Source organism: Agelaius phoeniceus, chromosome Z, assembly GCF_051311805.1.
Source record: "Agelaius phoeniceus isolate bAgePho1 chromosome Z, bAgePho1.hap1, whole genome shotgun sequence".
Lineage (NCBI taxonomy): Eukaryota > Metazoa > Chordata > Aves > Passeriformes > Icteridae > Agelaius > Agelaius phoeniceus.
Window position 1 is genome coordinate 85,683,274 of NC_135303.1, and position 14,783 is coordinate 85,698,056.

The 14,783-nt window shown below is 57.8% G+C and overlaps 2 protein-coding genes across 3 annotated transcripts; one reads left to right on the top strand and one right to left on the bottom strand.

The window, feature by feature from the left end:
* Positions 1 to 2,464: 2,464 nt before the first annotated feature.
* GALT (galactose-1-phosphate uridylyltransferase) lies at positions 2,465 to 7,690 on the bottom strand. 2 transcript variants are annotated; one of them, XM_054652463.2, is made up of 12 exons: positions 7,588 to 7,690; positions 7,139 to 7,308; positions 6,987 to 7,062; positions 6,807 to 6,855; positions 6,440 to 6,569; positions 6,103 to 6,159; positions 5,681 to 5,803; positions 4,704 to 4,836; positions 4,188 to 4,271; positions 3,335 to 3,489; positions 3,144 to 3,236; positions 2,465 to 2,601 (listed from the first exon to the last, which is right to left on the bottom strand). In XM_054652463.2, exons 1-11 carry the CDS (start codon positions 7,640 to 7,642, stop codon positions 3,174 to 3,176), a joined length of 1,095 nt encoding a protein of 364 aa, XP_054508438.2. In that variant the 5' UTR covers positions 7,643 to 7,690; the 3' UTR covers positions 2,465 to 2,601; positions 3,144 to 3,173. The 2 variants fall into 2 exon arrangements, with proteins under 2 accessions (XP_054508438.2, XP_077027699.1); XM_077171584.1 differs by having other exon boundaries at positions 2,465 to 2,632.
* Positions 7,691 to 7,709: 19 nt separating this feature from the next.
* On the top strand, positions 7,710 to 10,136 carry SIGMAR1 (sigma non-opioid intracellular receptor 1). Its single transcript, XM_054652305.2, has 4 exons — positions 7,710 to 7,952; positions 8,699 to 8,899; positions 9,407 to 9,499; positions 9,777 to 10,136. Exons 1-4 carry the CDS (start codon positions 7,802 to 7,804, stop codon positions 10,001 to 10,003), a joined length of 672 nt encoding a protein of 223 aa, XP_054508280.1. The 5' UTR covers positions 7,710 to 7,801; the 3' UTR covers positions 10,004 to 10,136.
* Positions 10,137 to 14,783: the final 4,647 nt, after the last annotated feature.

Consider the following 14,783-nt stretch of genomic DNA (forward strand, 5'->3'; position numbering starts at 1 on the left):
AACCCATTAATTCCATGCTTGAGTTCCTCTCACTCTCCCCACCACCTGCCCTGTTCATCCTTTCAGAGCAGCTCAGGGCAGTGATTGCAGAGGACGTTTCTGCCCTCATGCTGGGAGATGGAGACTCAGGACAAGGATGACCCAGTCACAGAGATACTTCTCCCAGGATTTCCAGCAGCTCCCCTGGAGAAATGAAACAGCATCAAGGAACGTCCTTATGGGGAATCCCAATGGGCCTCAGCTCCCCTTTGATGCTCCTGGGTCAAGAACAACAGCTGGGTACCCCGCAGGCCCTCCACTCCCGCATCCCTCACCAGCTGGACTTTTTTAATCTCCTGCAATAAATCACTTTTTAATTACAAGTGGACTGCAACTACCAAAATATAAAAGGCCTGGGGCTTTACAGCACACCAGCGATAGTTCCTATGAATTGCAGTGCCTTTGCACCCCCAGCAGCTCCATTTGCACCACCCTGATGCCTCCCTGTGCCACCGGAAAGGCTCATTGCCCCTTTCCATCCTTACACACCCCCGTGCACAAGCCAAAAGTATGAGGGCAAGAGGAGGTTGGAGCTGTTGTGAGGAAGTGGGGAGCTCAGCATAACCAGGGTCAAGCTCTCACACCTGGGTGTACCCCCTCCTCTTCCTCCTCTAACTGCTGCTTTCAGCCTGTTTCAGATTTCAGAGGGGGGGGATTTCGTTTTAACTAAAAAAAACCCCAAACTAATTCTCAGGCCACCTCTGAGATTTTTTAGCAGCAGATAAACTTGAGCAGCTGGTACCTGCAGCAGAGGGCACCGTGGCACGGGCACCAGCCCCCCTGAGCACACACTGCCTCCCCAGCCTCCATCCTAAATCACAACACAACAAACAGGCTGTTCATTAGGTGCTGTTTAATTAAGCAATATGGATCCTGCCTCGATATTTACAATCCCACTTGCCCTGATTTATTGGAGAGAGTCCCGTTTTCAGAGACGGCGACTGTAAAGTTTAATACTGCTTGACTTAACTGCGAGTTTCATTTACGGCCGCGGGCCGAGGCGCGGCAGCCCGGGGCTGGGAGCCGCCGGGCCATTAAATCACAGCTAACTGCCCGTGCCGGGAGATGACTAGCTTCGTTACAACCGGTTCAGCGGCTAATTACCCCGAGCTGGATTGCCACACTTAAGGCAATTTGTTGCCACTTCCCCAGGACCCTGGAGAATAAGCGGGGAAGTTGGGAAGTTGGAGCAGAGGCACTTGTTGCAATGGAAAAGGCTCATGGTCGAGATGGTGGTGGAGAAAAAAAGGACTCTGTTTGTCCCAGGAGGGGAGAAATCAGTTTTGCAAGAGACCAGACTCCCAGCTGGGCAGCCCTGATGCCCTGGTGAGGGATGCTGTGTACAACGACAGCTCCAAGCTCAAGGGTCAGGCACCAGCTCCTCCCCATAGCCCCGGAGCACCTGGGCACTGCTGAGGTCAGGTGAGGGCATTTGTGGGCTCTGGGATGAGGCAATCTGACACAAAGATAGGACCAGCAGGTAGGAGGGCGTCCAGCATCACACAAGCAGGAGGCCCTTCCATCTGGCCTAGCTCCATGGGGAGCAACACATGGATGGGGCACAGGGAACACAGCCCTCCCCATGGACTGTTGTCTTGGAGGCAGGAGGAGAACATTTCTCTCCTTGCGAGGTATTTCTAGACCCCAGGAGCACACTCACAGACTGGACAAGGAGAGGGGTTTCATTAGAGAGCTGTGAGAACGGCTCATTAGTGACAAATAAAAACTATTTGTGAAGGTGTGAGGGTTCATAGTGCTTGGCATCCCCCCACATCAGCTGTGGTGGCATCACTGTCTATCACCTACCCCTGAAGAGTCCCAGGGCCTTCCTGGAGGGAAAGGGAAGGGAGCAAAGAGAGAGGTGAATAGAATATCCCCCAGCTCGGCCCAGGGTCCAGGCTGCCACTATCCCACCCCATGGGTGGGCACAGTGAAGGGGGGAGCAGTACCAGGAAGAGAGCTGGGCTCCCTGGCAGCCCCCAGGTGAGTGATGAACCATCCCCTGGCTGCATCCCAGCAGCCCCTGTACCTGCAGCAGGCAGCATGAGGGCTGCCACCCAGCAGTCCCAGCCAGAGAGGATGAGGAGGAACAGCTCCAGGGCTGAGCATCTCAGCCAGCAGCCTCCGTGCAGCAAGTCTGCCAGGGCTCAGCCCTCTCCCAGCAGCTAGCTAGGCCTTGGGCTGCACCCATTCTTCCTCTATTTTCCACTCTTCCACAAGCCTGCAGCGCTCAGAGACAGACTCAGAGCTCCCCCCAGGGAGGAAGAGGAGGCAGCGCAGAGGCAGGGACACAAGCAACAAGTATTGGGCTGCCAGCACAACCCCTGAGCCCCGTGTTTCCCCCGGCAGCAGCTGGGGTCTTCACCAGAGACCCCAAACCTCCCACCTAGGACTGAGAGCCACGAAAGCACGGGCAGAGTTACTTTGCTTCCAGGTTTTATTGTCCAGGGGGGTTGTGCCCCTCCACGGGGCAGAAGAAATTCCAGCCCCACCAGTGAGACCGGACTGGTAAGGAGGGTAAGTCCTTTAGTGGTGGAAGGAGCATGGGGGCAGACACAGAGCCTGGGATGGTGAAAGAGACAAGAAACACCACCTACACAAGGATGCCACAGGATTAGACCCTGAGTCCCCAAACAGGCAAAACCAGTCCCAAAAACCAGCCAAGCCATGACAGAATCTGGGAGTTCAGAGGGCTCACAACCGACATGAATTCCCAGACTTCAGTTGTCACCACTCCCAGCTGACTCGTGGCCTCACTGAGCACACCAAATGATAAAATCTGAAACCTCTACTCTTAGTGCAGCACTGTGAAGCCCACCACTAAACCACGTCCCTAAGTGCCACATTTACACGTTTGGGTTTTTTTTAATACTTCCAGGCAACAGTGATTCCACCACTTCTGTGGGCAGCCTGTTCCCATGTCTGACCACCCTTTCGGTGAAGAAATATTCCCCAACATCCAATCTAAACCTCCCCTAGCACAACTTCAGGCTGCTCCCTCTTGTCTTATCACTAGTTATCTGGGAGAAAAGACCAACCCCCACATGGCTATGACCTCCTTTCAGGTAGTGGTGGGAAGCAATAAGACCCCCTCTCACACTCACATCCAAGGACTGGATGTTCTGCTGCTCGCATCACATCTCCTCAGCCCTCTTCTTGTAGTGCACCTCAGGGAGGCTCCTCAGGCGCTCGGCTGCCTGCAGGGCACAGCACAAGGGACAGCCAGGGGCTGCTTGCAGGAACAGTCCTGGCACACAGCGTCCTGGGTGCCCCAATCCCCCTGAGCTGCACTCACCTGCTCCGGGGTGAGGTCCCTCTGCGCCTGGGCCAGCATCTCGTACCCCACCATGAACTTGCGGACGGTGGCGGAGCGCAGCAGAGGGGGGTAGTAGTGGGCATGGAGCTGCCAGTGCCTGCAATCCTCCTCCAGGTAGGAGCCTGTGGGGGCTCCTGCAGGGGGTAGATGTCGGAATTCAGGACATCCCTTTGGCTGTCCTGGATTGCCAGGACCCCTGCTAGGGGGCTCAGAGACCCTCAGAGAGCCCAAGACCTTGATTATGATCCATGGAAAAAGTTAACAACCTTATAGGAGGATCTGCAAGCCACAAAAGTGTAAGTAGAATAATAATCAGTTTGTCACAGGGTGAAAAATAGATTTTTGGGGGTTTTTAGAATGGAAGTTCAGGGGGCAAGATGGAGGAATCTGGGTGTGTCCAGCCTTTCTCCTTTTCCTTCTTGGTCTCCATCTTCTGCTATGATGTTGGCACTTTTAGATTGGTTTAGAGTAGAAGCTCACTGTCTAACACAGGTGATAGGTATTGGAAAGTAATTGTAAATATTGTACACGTGGTTTTTAGTATAAAAAGATAACACCACCCCAGGGGAGGCAGAGTGCCTCTGACTGTCTTGCTGAGAGGACCTTGGCAGGCCAGAGAAAGAATTTTATAGATAAGAAACAATAAACAACTTTGCGACCAAGAACTGAAGAGTTCTGACTCCTTCTTTGACTGCCTGGCTGGGAAAAGAGACTTTCTAACACATCTTGGGGTCACTCTGACCAGCAGAGGTTCTGAGAGGTAGAGGCACCACATGACCACAGGGAGGAGACAGGGATGTGGATGAGAGGATTGCAGAGCCACGCCACTCACCGTGCCAGCCCATGGAGTAGGGGAAGGAGACTTCGAAGAGGTTGTCGTACTTGATGAGCAGCCTCTGCATGATGGAGGCCAGGCCTGCAGGAAAGTGACAGTGATTCACACCCCGAGCAGGCCAGCAGCTTGCCAGGTGTGCAGTGGGGTCACCCGCAGCACCTGTCCCTGGGTGGACATCAGGGACAGGCAGGAGGGATGCACTTGGGAATTCTCACCCCTCCCCACTCACACAGGGAGCCAGAGCAATGCAGCAGGAGAAGCCTCCCACCAAAACAGGGAGCACCACGTGCTTCACCACCCCAAAAAGACACAAGTGCCACGAGAAGTGCTAGTTCTTATCCTAACAACTAGTTCTTATCCTAACATAACAGAGGTGCCATTCCCCTCCCCAGCTACGCTTGGCAGCTCCCATCCCAAGGACACAAGCCCTCCAGCACCAGCACGGCTGCCTCACAACAAAGGTCAAGCCCAAAGGATGTGGGATGGGGTACAACAAAGCTCAGGGCCACTCACTGTCCCTCTCACTGTCACTGAGGTCCTGGAGGCGACAGACATGGCGGCGGGGCAGCAGCAGGGTCTCGTAGGGCCAGGTGGCCCAGTATGGCACCACGACCAGCCAGTCTGCATTATCCACCACCAGCCGTTCCTGCAGGGCACAGAATCACAGAATCAGCCAGGTTGGAAAAGACTTCTGGGATCACCAAGTCCAACCTATGATATAACACCACCTTATCAATTAAACCATAGCCCTGAATGCCACACTCAGTCTTTTTGACTCCACCACCTCCCTGGGCAGCCCATTCCGACACCCAATCACTCTTTCAGTGAAGAATTTTTTCCTAATGTCTAGCCTAAACTTCCCTGGCACAGATTAAGACTGTGTCATCTTGTCCTGCCACTGCTTGCCTGGCAGAAGAGACCAACTTCCACTGACTAAAACCTCCTTTCAGGGAGTAGCAGAGAGTGATAAGGTCTCCCCTAAGCCTCCTTTCATTCCAAGTTAAACACACAGCTCACTCAGCTTCTTCATAGGGCTTCTGTTCCAGATCTTTCACCAGCCTTGCTGCCTTTGACCAGATGAATTTGAGCATCAAAACGTCCTTCCTAAACTGGGGACCCAAAACTAGACACAGCATTTAAGGTGGAGCCTCACCAGTGTCAAGTACAGGGAAAGAATGGCTTCCCTTGTCCTGCTGGCCACACTATTCCTGATATGGGCCAGAAGCCATTGGCCTTCTTGGCCACCTGGCACACTGCAGGCTCATGTTTAGTCAGCTGCCAACCAGCACCCCCACATCCCCTTCTGCCTGGCCACTGTCCAGCCACTCTGTCCTCAGCCTGGGGGGTGTTACACGCGGTGCTTGATGGGGACACACAAAGTCCCACCTCCCTAGGGCACTCCTAGGGTCCATCTCCTGAGGGCTGGGGAGCCCAGCCCAGCACACAGCCAGCTCCCAGGGAGGGGATACAGACAACATCCATGCCTTCACCTTTCGGCGAGCCTCCTGCTCAGCATACTCCAGCAGCATGGGCACGCCGTGCTGGCTCAGATGCTGGCGCTGGCTCCGGTCCTCCAGGCTCGCCTCGTTTGGAAGGAAGCTGCTGGCCCACACCTGGGAGAGACATTAGGGCACAGGACTGAGGTGCTCCTACTCCTCATTTGCAGGGGTATCCCCAGTCATGCTGCTCATCTGGAGGTCCCTACTGCCACCAGGTGGAGAGTCTGGCATGCGACAGCCACAGGGGACAGTCCCCAGAGGGAGGGTGACAGGACAGACACAGGGGTATCCTCACTGTAAAAAGCTTCGGGACCAGGGCAGAGCGACTGCCGTTCACATGTGTCCTCAGGGTTTGTTGTAGGGTCACCACAGGGACTTATAGTTTAGCCAGGTCAGAGGTGGGACAGCCTCACCTGGCAGTGGGGATGCGGGTTGGAGCAGCCCATCACGGCTCCCTTGTTCTCGAAGATCTGTGAGAAGAGGAAGAGGTACAGCCAGCAGGCCCCAGCCACAGGGCCCCCGCTGCAGGCTGTCATGGTGTCCCCAGCACAGCAGGGAAGCAACCTGCAGGAGGACAGAGCCTCACACTCAAGGGTGTGGAAAGGCTCAGCAGGGCTCAAAGAGCACAAAGGACACAAAGCAAGAGACCCACACACAACTAGGATGCTCCCAACCCCAAGTACTGCCAGAGTACCCAGTGCTGGCCTCCCACCTTCACCCACAAAAGAGCAGCCCCCGGCAGCCCCACACCTGCACCCAGGGGTAGGAAGCACCCAGCTCCGTCGCCAGCTCTGCCCACGCATCGATGACAGCCCGGATCTCTGGCAGGGACATGAGGGGCAGCGTCAGGTCCGACCAGGGGTGGAAACACATCACCTTGCTGTAGGGGAAACACGCTTAGCTGTGACTGCAGGTGTCTCCAGAGACCCTCACAGTTTTGCTGGGTGCAGTGGGATGTGGGACAAGGGACAGGGCCAAAACCCCCAGAATGACCCCAAAACTGAGCAGGTGCGTACAGTACAGGCACTTTATGAGGGGAGCAGAGCCAGCCCAGCACCATTCCACAGGTTTTTGACAAATTGTGTCCCAAACCCGCTGGAGCCATGTAGGTACTTACCACACACCCTGGGCTGGGGCAGCTCGAAACAAGGGGTGATCATTGTCATCTGGGGAAGAACAGAGAGGGGACAGGGAGAAGGCACTGAGGCAGAACCCAAGCCTCTCCAGGCCGCCTTGCAGCAGCCCTAGGCCCCAAGTTGGGGGGTCCCCATCAGCCTGCTCTGCTCCCCAAAGTTACCAGGCTCTGGAGCATCGGGCTGCAGTGCAGGGAAGTCATTTGGGAAGACAAAAGTACCCTCGTACTTGGGGTTCACCTGCCGGGGTGAGAGATGGCATGAAGGCAGGAGGGGGTGGCAGGGGCAGCCCGGGTCCCTGTGCCCCTGTTGGTACCTCGCCGTTGGCCCGGGTGGCCCCAGGGCAGAGGGGGTTCTTGGGGTCCCAGCGGGGCACATCCTCGGGGGGCGGCTTCTCAAGCTGACCCTGCCAAGGGCGCTTTACCCGGTGGGCCGATACCAGCACCCAGTCGTCCCGCAGCGGGTTGTACCGAACGTGCTGGTGCTCTGTGGGCAGGGAGAGCAGTGGCAGACCCCCTGCAATGGGGGTACACGCACCCCACCCGCCAGGCCTCCTCACGGGGCAAGCAGGACGGTCTGCCTTATACACGCCACTTGATGCCCTCCCTCAGCTTCACCCCTCCCTCAGCTTCACCCCTTCCTCCCAGCCCGGGAGCCCCGCGGCTCTGGGCAGGGAAGGTCCCCGCAGCTCCTGCTTCCCGGGGTCGTGCTGGGCCCCGCTGGGGGTCTGAGGGGAAGGACGGAGGAAGGCAACCCCATCCGTACCGCTGGCGCGGAAGCGATCGCCCGCCTCCACCGCCCCTGCCAGCGATGGCTCCATGCCTCCCCACTCCCGGAAACTCGGCGGGCTCGGCCCCCTCAGGCTCCCGCCCCGCCCCGCCGCGCCGGCGCAGCCGCCCGGGCCGTGCGTGGCGTGGCCGCGGCGGGGGCGGTCCCGGCCCGGGTCCCGCTCCCGGTGCCGGGGGCAGCGGAGCGCGGCATGGGCGCAGTGTGGGGGCGGCGGGCGCTGCGGGCCGGGCTGGCGCTGGGCGCGCTGGCGCTGGTGCTGCAGGGGCTGCGCGGGTGGCTGGCGGCCAAGCGGTACGAGTTCAGCTCCGCCGAGATCGCACAGCTCGCCCGGCACCACGCGGGTACGCGCCGCCCGTGGGGACGCGGAGGGGCGGCGGGGAGCGGGGCCGAGGAGGGATGGCGGTGGGGATGGGGACAGGCAAGGGGTTGGGGATGGAGAGAGGAGCCGGGGACGTAGCGGGGAGCGGCGGCCTGGGCTGGAGGGGGGAGGCGTAGCGGGGACGAAGGACCGAGGAGAATTCGGTACAGGGGGGCCGGGATCATGGGGGGAATGGGGCTAGGGTCAGGGAGAGGCAGGGAGCTGGACCTGGGCAGGGAGACTGGGAGAGGGAAGGGATCGGTACTGGGGAATAGCAACAGGGAACGCAGGGAAAGCGGGGTGGAAAATGGGATTGGAGCAAAGGGGACCAGGGTAGCGGCATCATCCAACCTGATTGGGGCTGAAGCCCCAGGTGGGTCAGGCCCGGAGCTTCAGAAGAGGGCTGTCCCCATAGGGCACAGGGAGTTTGGTCAGGGCTGCATTTCACCAGGACAGGGGAACTGTCACGTTATTTAGATCTTCCATATTGCCCAGCACCTGGGATGGGCTGTAGGACTGGAGCACTCGGTGCTGCTTATCCTCCATCACCATCCAGGCAGGCGGTGGAGCTGGGTCAGCGGGAGCTGAGGGCTGGAGAGAGGAGATATCTTCCCTAGGCAGACCTCTCCAAGGGTGCACTGAAACCCTGTGGCTATGCAGGGGATTCGGGGGGTTGGTTCGCTGAGCTTTTTCTGTGCCAGGGACTTACAGTGACCGTGGGTACTGCAGGGCTGGACCATGAGCTGGCTTTCTCCAAGATCATTGTGGAGCTGCGAAAGAAGCACCCAGGCCACATCCTGCCAGACGAGGACCTGCAGTGGGTGTTTGTGAATGCGGGCGGGTGGATGGGCTCCATGTGCCTGCTCCATGCCTCGCTCACCGAGTACGTGCTGCTCTTCGGGACAGCTGTCGACACCGGGGGACACTCAGGTGAGCAGGGGGACCAGGCTGCTGGTAGGGGAGTTCTCCAAGCTATTTCTACTCCATTCTTCAGGTGCAGCTGGCCATGATGTGCCCAGCTCAGGGAGCCCACTGCTTCACTACTTGTATGGGGTGAATGATGCTGGCCAAACCCTCCCTGCAAGGGGACCAGCCCCCATGGTGTCCTGCAGCATTTGCCCGTGCCACATGCTGTGTGGCCAGGACTCTCTGCATCCAGCTGGCAGGCGACAGCAGACATCTCATCTCCCAGTACTTCAGGAGGCAGCAAATGCCAAAGAAGTTTGAAATAATGGGGCTTAAGGATACTGAGCAGCCCTGGCTGGTGGTATATGGCTCTTCATACAGACAGTGAGGGTACCAGAGCTATTGGCACTTCTTGGTGTATTGAGGCAGTGGGGTTGCCATGCTGACCCTCCTGCTCCACGATTCAGACCTGGGCTCCTGTGCTGTCCCTGGCAGGGAGACACTGAGGCAGTGTTGTCTGTCCTCCCACAGGTCGCTACTGGGCAGATATTTCTGACACTGTCATCTCGGGGACATTCCGGCAATGGAAGGAGGGGACCACCAGAAGTGAGATCTACTATCCAGGTAAGTGCAGCACTATGGTGACCTGTGGGCTGCATCCATGTCTTTGGGGCACAGCCGCTTGCTGTCATAGAGCTGACAGAAGCCAAGAGCTCAGGGTAGAGCAGTTTGGGTCCCCAGTAGCACGTCCCAGCATCTCTGTGGGTGGCAGTAAGAGAAAAGGGAGCAAGGCTTGGGTGGGTTTGGAAGGCTCAACCCTGCAGGCCCTAATCCCATGTCTCCCATTTGGGTGTGATGTGGGGCAGCACCTGGGAGCTGTGCTGGTTGTGTGTTTCGGCAGGCGACACCATCGTGCACCAGGCGGGAGAGGCCACGTCAGTGCAGTGGAGTGCAGGCACCTGGATGGTGGAGTACGGCCGGGGCTTCATCCCCTCCACACTCGCCTTCGCCCTGGCTGACACCCTCTTCAGCACTCAGGACTTCGTCACCCTCTTCTACACCCTGCGTGTCTACGCAAAGGGGCTGCTCCTGGAAGCAAATGCCTTCTTCAGCACCTTTGGGTGCTGAGCCCGTCTCACCAGGGCACCCTGCTGAGCCCAGTTGGCTCCTTTCCTCCCAGCCGTTCTCTCTTCCTCCCCAGGTTCTAGCAGAGGCAGCAGGAGATCCCCCCTGTGCCTTCCCCAAATTGTTCTGTCCTTTCCCCACAGGCTAGCAGGGTGCCAGGACAGAGGGACCTTGGCAGTCACAGCAACACAGAACGTCAGTTCTCTTTACTACCTGCCTGTCCCTCCTTTCTATCGGAGTCACGTCCTGCTTTTCCATCCCTCGGGGCTGGAGTGGCCTTGCAGTGTACAAACACCCCTGCCTGCCCTCAGCATGCAGTGGGAGAGAAGCTGGAGCTGGCTGTCCCCGGGCCCCAAAAGATTTCCTCAGCTCCTGAGACATCAGGGGAATGATGCTGCCCTTGGGGCAGGGTGCACAGGGTAGACCAGATCAGAGCACCCGTTGCAGAGGTCGGCCAGTGAGTCCCCCCTGTCTCTGGCAGCCTGCCGGACTGCGGGCAGCGCAAAGCGCTGTGTCCAGCTGGCAGCATCTCCCATGGCTCCATCCCTGCTGATGAGGGTTGGCAGCACACAGTGTCACCCTGGCACAGGGCAGGATCTGCGCTGAGACCCCCAGCAGTGGGGGGATGCCCAGCTTCTGTGCTGGAGGGCCCCTGCTCCCCTGTGTGTCACTTGCCCTCAGGGGTGGCTGGGGCTGGAAGAGGGTCACTTCCCCACAGCCCAGCTTCTGTGCTGGAGGGCCCCCTGTTCCCCTGTGTGTCACCTGCCCTCGGGGATGGCTGGGGCTGGAAAAGGGTCACTTCCCCCCAGTGCTCTCCAGGCAGTGCCCCCCAAGGGGGAAACCCACCGTCTGTCGCCTTAATGGAGACCCCGTTCTGCGTGGCCTCTTGGCTATGCACACACCTAGTGTCCTCGAGTGCCCAAATGTCTGTACTAGCTCAGGATGGGATCTCGCCCCTCAAAACGCTTCCCCTGGCTGTGAGACCCCCTGGGGACAGCCACTCTGCTCGGCTCCCGGCATGGGATCCCGGCTGCCAAGAGAGTGCTGTAATCCTCCAGCCAAACCCAGATGTGCACCCTGCTTGCACCCCTGTGGTCAGATCCGTGTGAGCTCACTGCTTGGTGGAGGGCTTTCACCTCCATTCTGCTGCCAAACACATGAGTGTGTTCCTGGCCACGTAGGCCTGTAGCATGTTGATTCTCCTGCTCCCCGGACTGTCCCTGTTCTGCTGACCAGCAGCCCTACACATGGGCTAGTTCTTAATTTGCTACCTGAAAAGAGATAACAGTAATAAAGTTGTTCATCCCACATACTTGGGTTTCTGGGTGAGTCTCTGCTGAGCCCTGGCACAGTTGCAGCAGGGCAGCTGCAGGCCAGCTGCAGCCTCCACAGCAGTACTGCTGACAGCTGGGTGTCCCCGGGGAAGCTGGTATCATCCCACTCAAGGTCCTGGGAGCTGGGAATATGTCGCTGGGCAGGATCAGCCCTGCCTCAGCTCCCGGGATTGGCAGAAGATGGTGCTGTTACTCCTCTCGCCACTGCAGTCACTGGTGACCAAAGGCCTGGGCTGGTGCCAGGTCCCTGCTTCCATAGGCAATCCCGGAGCTCAGGGAGCTCCATCCTTTTGAGGGATAGTGCTGAGTGGCAGTGCTGAGTGTGGCCCCCTGAGAATGTTTGGACCCACGCACAGCGGGTGGTTTTGAGAGGTTTGCACACACACACACACACACAGGTGCACACGTATGCTGTCAGACACATCACGCATGGCTGTGTTCACAGATTGTATGTGCATATAGGTAGAACAGTTTTCAGGTGGGGCTGGCACACATTTAAAAATGGCATCACATTTATAAACAGGCATTTATCACACATTAATAAACAGGCATCTGTCTGTACAGAGCAACTGCAGGTGTGTGAGTGCTGGGGCACATGTGGGTAGGACATGTGTGTGCGTGGGTGTAGCCAGAAGAGTTTTGCTCCTCTGTGTGTGCGTGCCCATGCAGGTGACACACGTGTGTCACACCTGTGCGTGTGCACAGCCTGCAGTGCACATGGCAGCAGGTGTGCAGCCCTGTGTGCTCATGGACAGGCGGGCTGTGTTTGTGTGTGTGTGCACGCATGGGCAGGCTCTCTGTGTACACATATGTGTGTTCCTGTGGCTGCCAGGCTCTCTGGCCCCCACCAGGCTGTTCCCCGGGGTTTGGCAGGGCCCCGTTGGGGCACACGAGCAGTCCCACCCGAGCTGGCCCGCGCGGCAAGGCGCTAACTCAGCAGCTCGTATCAATACCGCTCCACTTACAGCGAAGGCCGCGTAATGAAAATCCGATGGGCACGCTGGTGGGAGTAAATAAGTATGCCATTAAAATAAGAAAATCAAAGCTCTGGACAGGTCTTTTCTCTTGCCCATTGATTTCTTTTATTACGGAAATATTGCTGCTAAATAACATTAGTGTGAACAATCTCAGCAGTGTTTTCTGTAGCGCCCGTGTCAATAACTCCACACCGGGCGGGGGATCCCCCCCAGCCTGGCTGCAGGGCCAGCAGCCCTGTCCATGCAAAAGGCTGCTCTGGGGGTTCCTCCCTCAGCATTCCCAGCTCAGCCAGCATGAAGAAAGAAACCATGACAAGCAGAGAAACCACGTAGCATGGGGTAGCTCAGGCAAATGCCAGCAGGGTGGAGCTGGGCTTAGACCCAGGCACCCTGGCTGCTCTGCTGCAGCAGGAGGAGTTGTCCCCACCCCAGCACGAAGCACTGAGTGCCAGGCATTCATTAAAGGGTCACAGAAAGCATCCCTTTCGTAGTTGCAACCTCTTAATCAGGTAAGTGTCTCCAATGACCAGCAGAGAAGAGATGAGTTCTGGACACATCAAGTTCTGCAGGCAGCTGGTACCTCTGCTTCTTCCCATGCCTCCTCCAAATCCATGCTGGACTGACCCAGCTGCCTGCAGCATTTGGTTCTCACAGAGAAATTGAGGAACAGGTTGGAAACTCATCTTCAATCACCCAGCTGCAGCACAGGGCCAGGGCTTGCCCCTTTCCCCCTTAGCTGCCCAGGGAGACAGCATCCTTCAAAACGCCCAAAGGCAGCAGGTAGTCCTTGGAGAGACAGATGTGACCAGGACACACAGGAAATACACACCCTCTGGTGTCCAGAGGCCACATGGGACCCCAAAGGGCACCTCAAAGGGCACCAAACCCTTATTGAGTGGCTGGAGATGGGCAAGGAGAGTCAGCCACGGGCACCTGCACCCCAGGTCTGACTCTACCCCTGTCCCAGCTGAAGCAACCATGAGGGGCATCTCCCCAGAGCTGTCACCAGGACAAATGCAGATCACTGCCCTCCTAACACCTTCCCCCTGCAACTTGCTTTATCTTGCTGTCCCTCCACATGCAGTGGGTATTGATCAGCCCTCAGGATCTATCTCTTGATTCCTCCTGCAGTATCTCTCTGCTCCAAGTATCTCTCACTCTGCTCTGCTGTCTGCTGTGCCCATCTATACCCCCACTATCCATCTGTGCCGCCTCAGCTGCAGCTGTCAATAGCCATTTGGGGAATTTCTCTCCAGCTGGAAGCATCACCAGACCCCATGGGTGCGGATGCTGAGCAGTGGGGCAAAGAGAACACGGTCCTGCTTGCTTGCCCCAACGAGAGCCTGACATACTTCATGACACACGTGCAGAACCCCAGAGCTGCTATCACTGTGGAGGTTCTAGAGAGGAGCTGAGTAGGACAGGTCTCTTGGTGGCCATGCCCAAGGCAATGGGACACGCTGCACCCTCTGGAGACCTTGTGCTGCCACTAGCTGGCCTGGGTGCTAAACTGACCCAAGCACCCCAACCCCTCTGCCTTGCAGAGGGGGAGCTTCCCCAAACACTTGGGTTCCTGTTGGGCCATGGAGAAGTCACCATGTCTGTCTCACCCCACCCAGCCCAGCTTTCAGTGTGCAGGGGATAAGGCACAGCCCAGAGCAGAGGGTGCACCACACTGGGGTGCAAGGCAGCAGCACTGGGAGGGGAAGCTGGAACCATGGGGTCCTGTGCAATGAGTCCTGAGGGTCATCTGGCCCTGTGGATCTGTCTGAAATAGGGCCAGGTCTCATCTTCCCATGGCAAGTCAACAAGAGTGCCACACTGACTAGCACTCAGAGGGGCTGGCAAGCACCAGGAGGTCCCTGCCTCTGCCGCAGCGGGATGGGATGGGCCAGTGCAAGCTACAGCTGTCCAGCCCTGAAATAGGATGGCCGACAGCTAATTTATCTCCTGTGCAAAGATAAACAGTGCCTGGGGGCCCTGCAGGGTCGGGAGCTGCCCTGTGCTCCCAGGGAATGGTCTGATTTTTCCAGGACAGCCTCCCTGGTGAGCATGGCGCACTGTGTCACATGCACTGAGGTGCCAGGAGCTGAAGGAGCCCTGAGAATCACCAGAGCCATGGCAGGACATGGGGTAGCTTCTCAGGAGATGTTCATAGGGAAACTGGAGAGCACAGAAGCAGCAGCTTTTCCCCACTGAGGGAAGTGGTGAAAAGGAGAGAGCTGGGTCGTGGAGCCTGAGAGCGAAGTCAGCTCCTGCAATCAGCATGGCCACTGGTTGTTTTTCCTCAAGACGCTTCAAGGAAAAGGGAGGATTGGCTCATGCTGGCTGCCCCTGGCCCCTGGAGCACACAGATGGCCATGGAGGGGACAGAGCCACCAGCCCTTGCCACCCAGCTTCCTGTCATCCCATGCCACCAAAACCCAGTGCAGCAGTGGGAAGTCTCAGTGGCAAACTGCTCTGGCTGTGGGA

Bases quoted from the DNA above. Each gene is read 5' to 3' on its own strand.
- GALT (XM_054652463.2), bottom strand. From the start codon at position 7,642: ATGGAGCCATCGCTGGCAGGGGCGGTGGAGGCGGGCGATCGCTTCCGC. The intron at 6,856-6,986 runs GTAACTTTGGGG...GTTCTTCCCCAG, and splicing joins GCCCGATGCTCCAGAGCCTG to ATGACAATGATCACCCCTTG. The intron at 6,160-6,439 runs GTGTGGGGCTGC...CTCTTCTCACAG, and splicing joins CTTCCTACCCCTGGGTGCAG to ATCTTCGAGAACAAGGGAGC.
- SIGMAR1 (XM_054652305.2), top strand. From the start codon at position 7,802: ATGGGCGCAGTGTGGGGGCGGCGGGCGCTGCGGGCCGGGCTGGCGCTG. The intron at 7,953-8,698 runs GTACGCGCCGCC...TGGGTACTGCAG, and splicing joins GCTCGCCCGGCACCACGCGG to GGCTGGACCATGAGCTGGCT. The intron at 9,500-9,776 runs GTAAGTGCAGCA...GTGTTTCGGCAG, and splicing joins AAGTGAGATCTACTATCCAG to GCGACACCATCGTGCACCAG.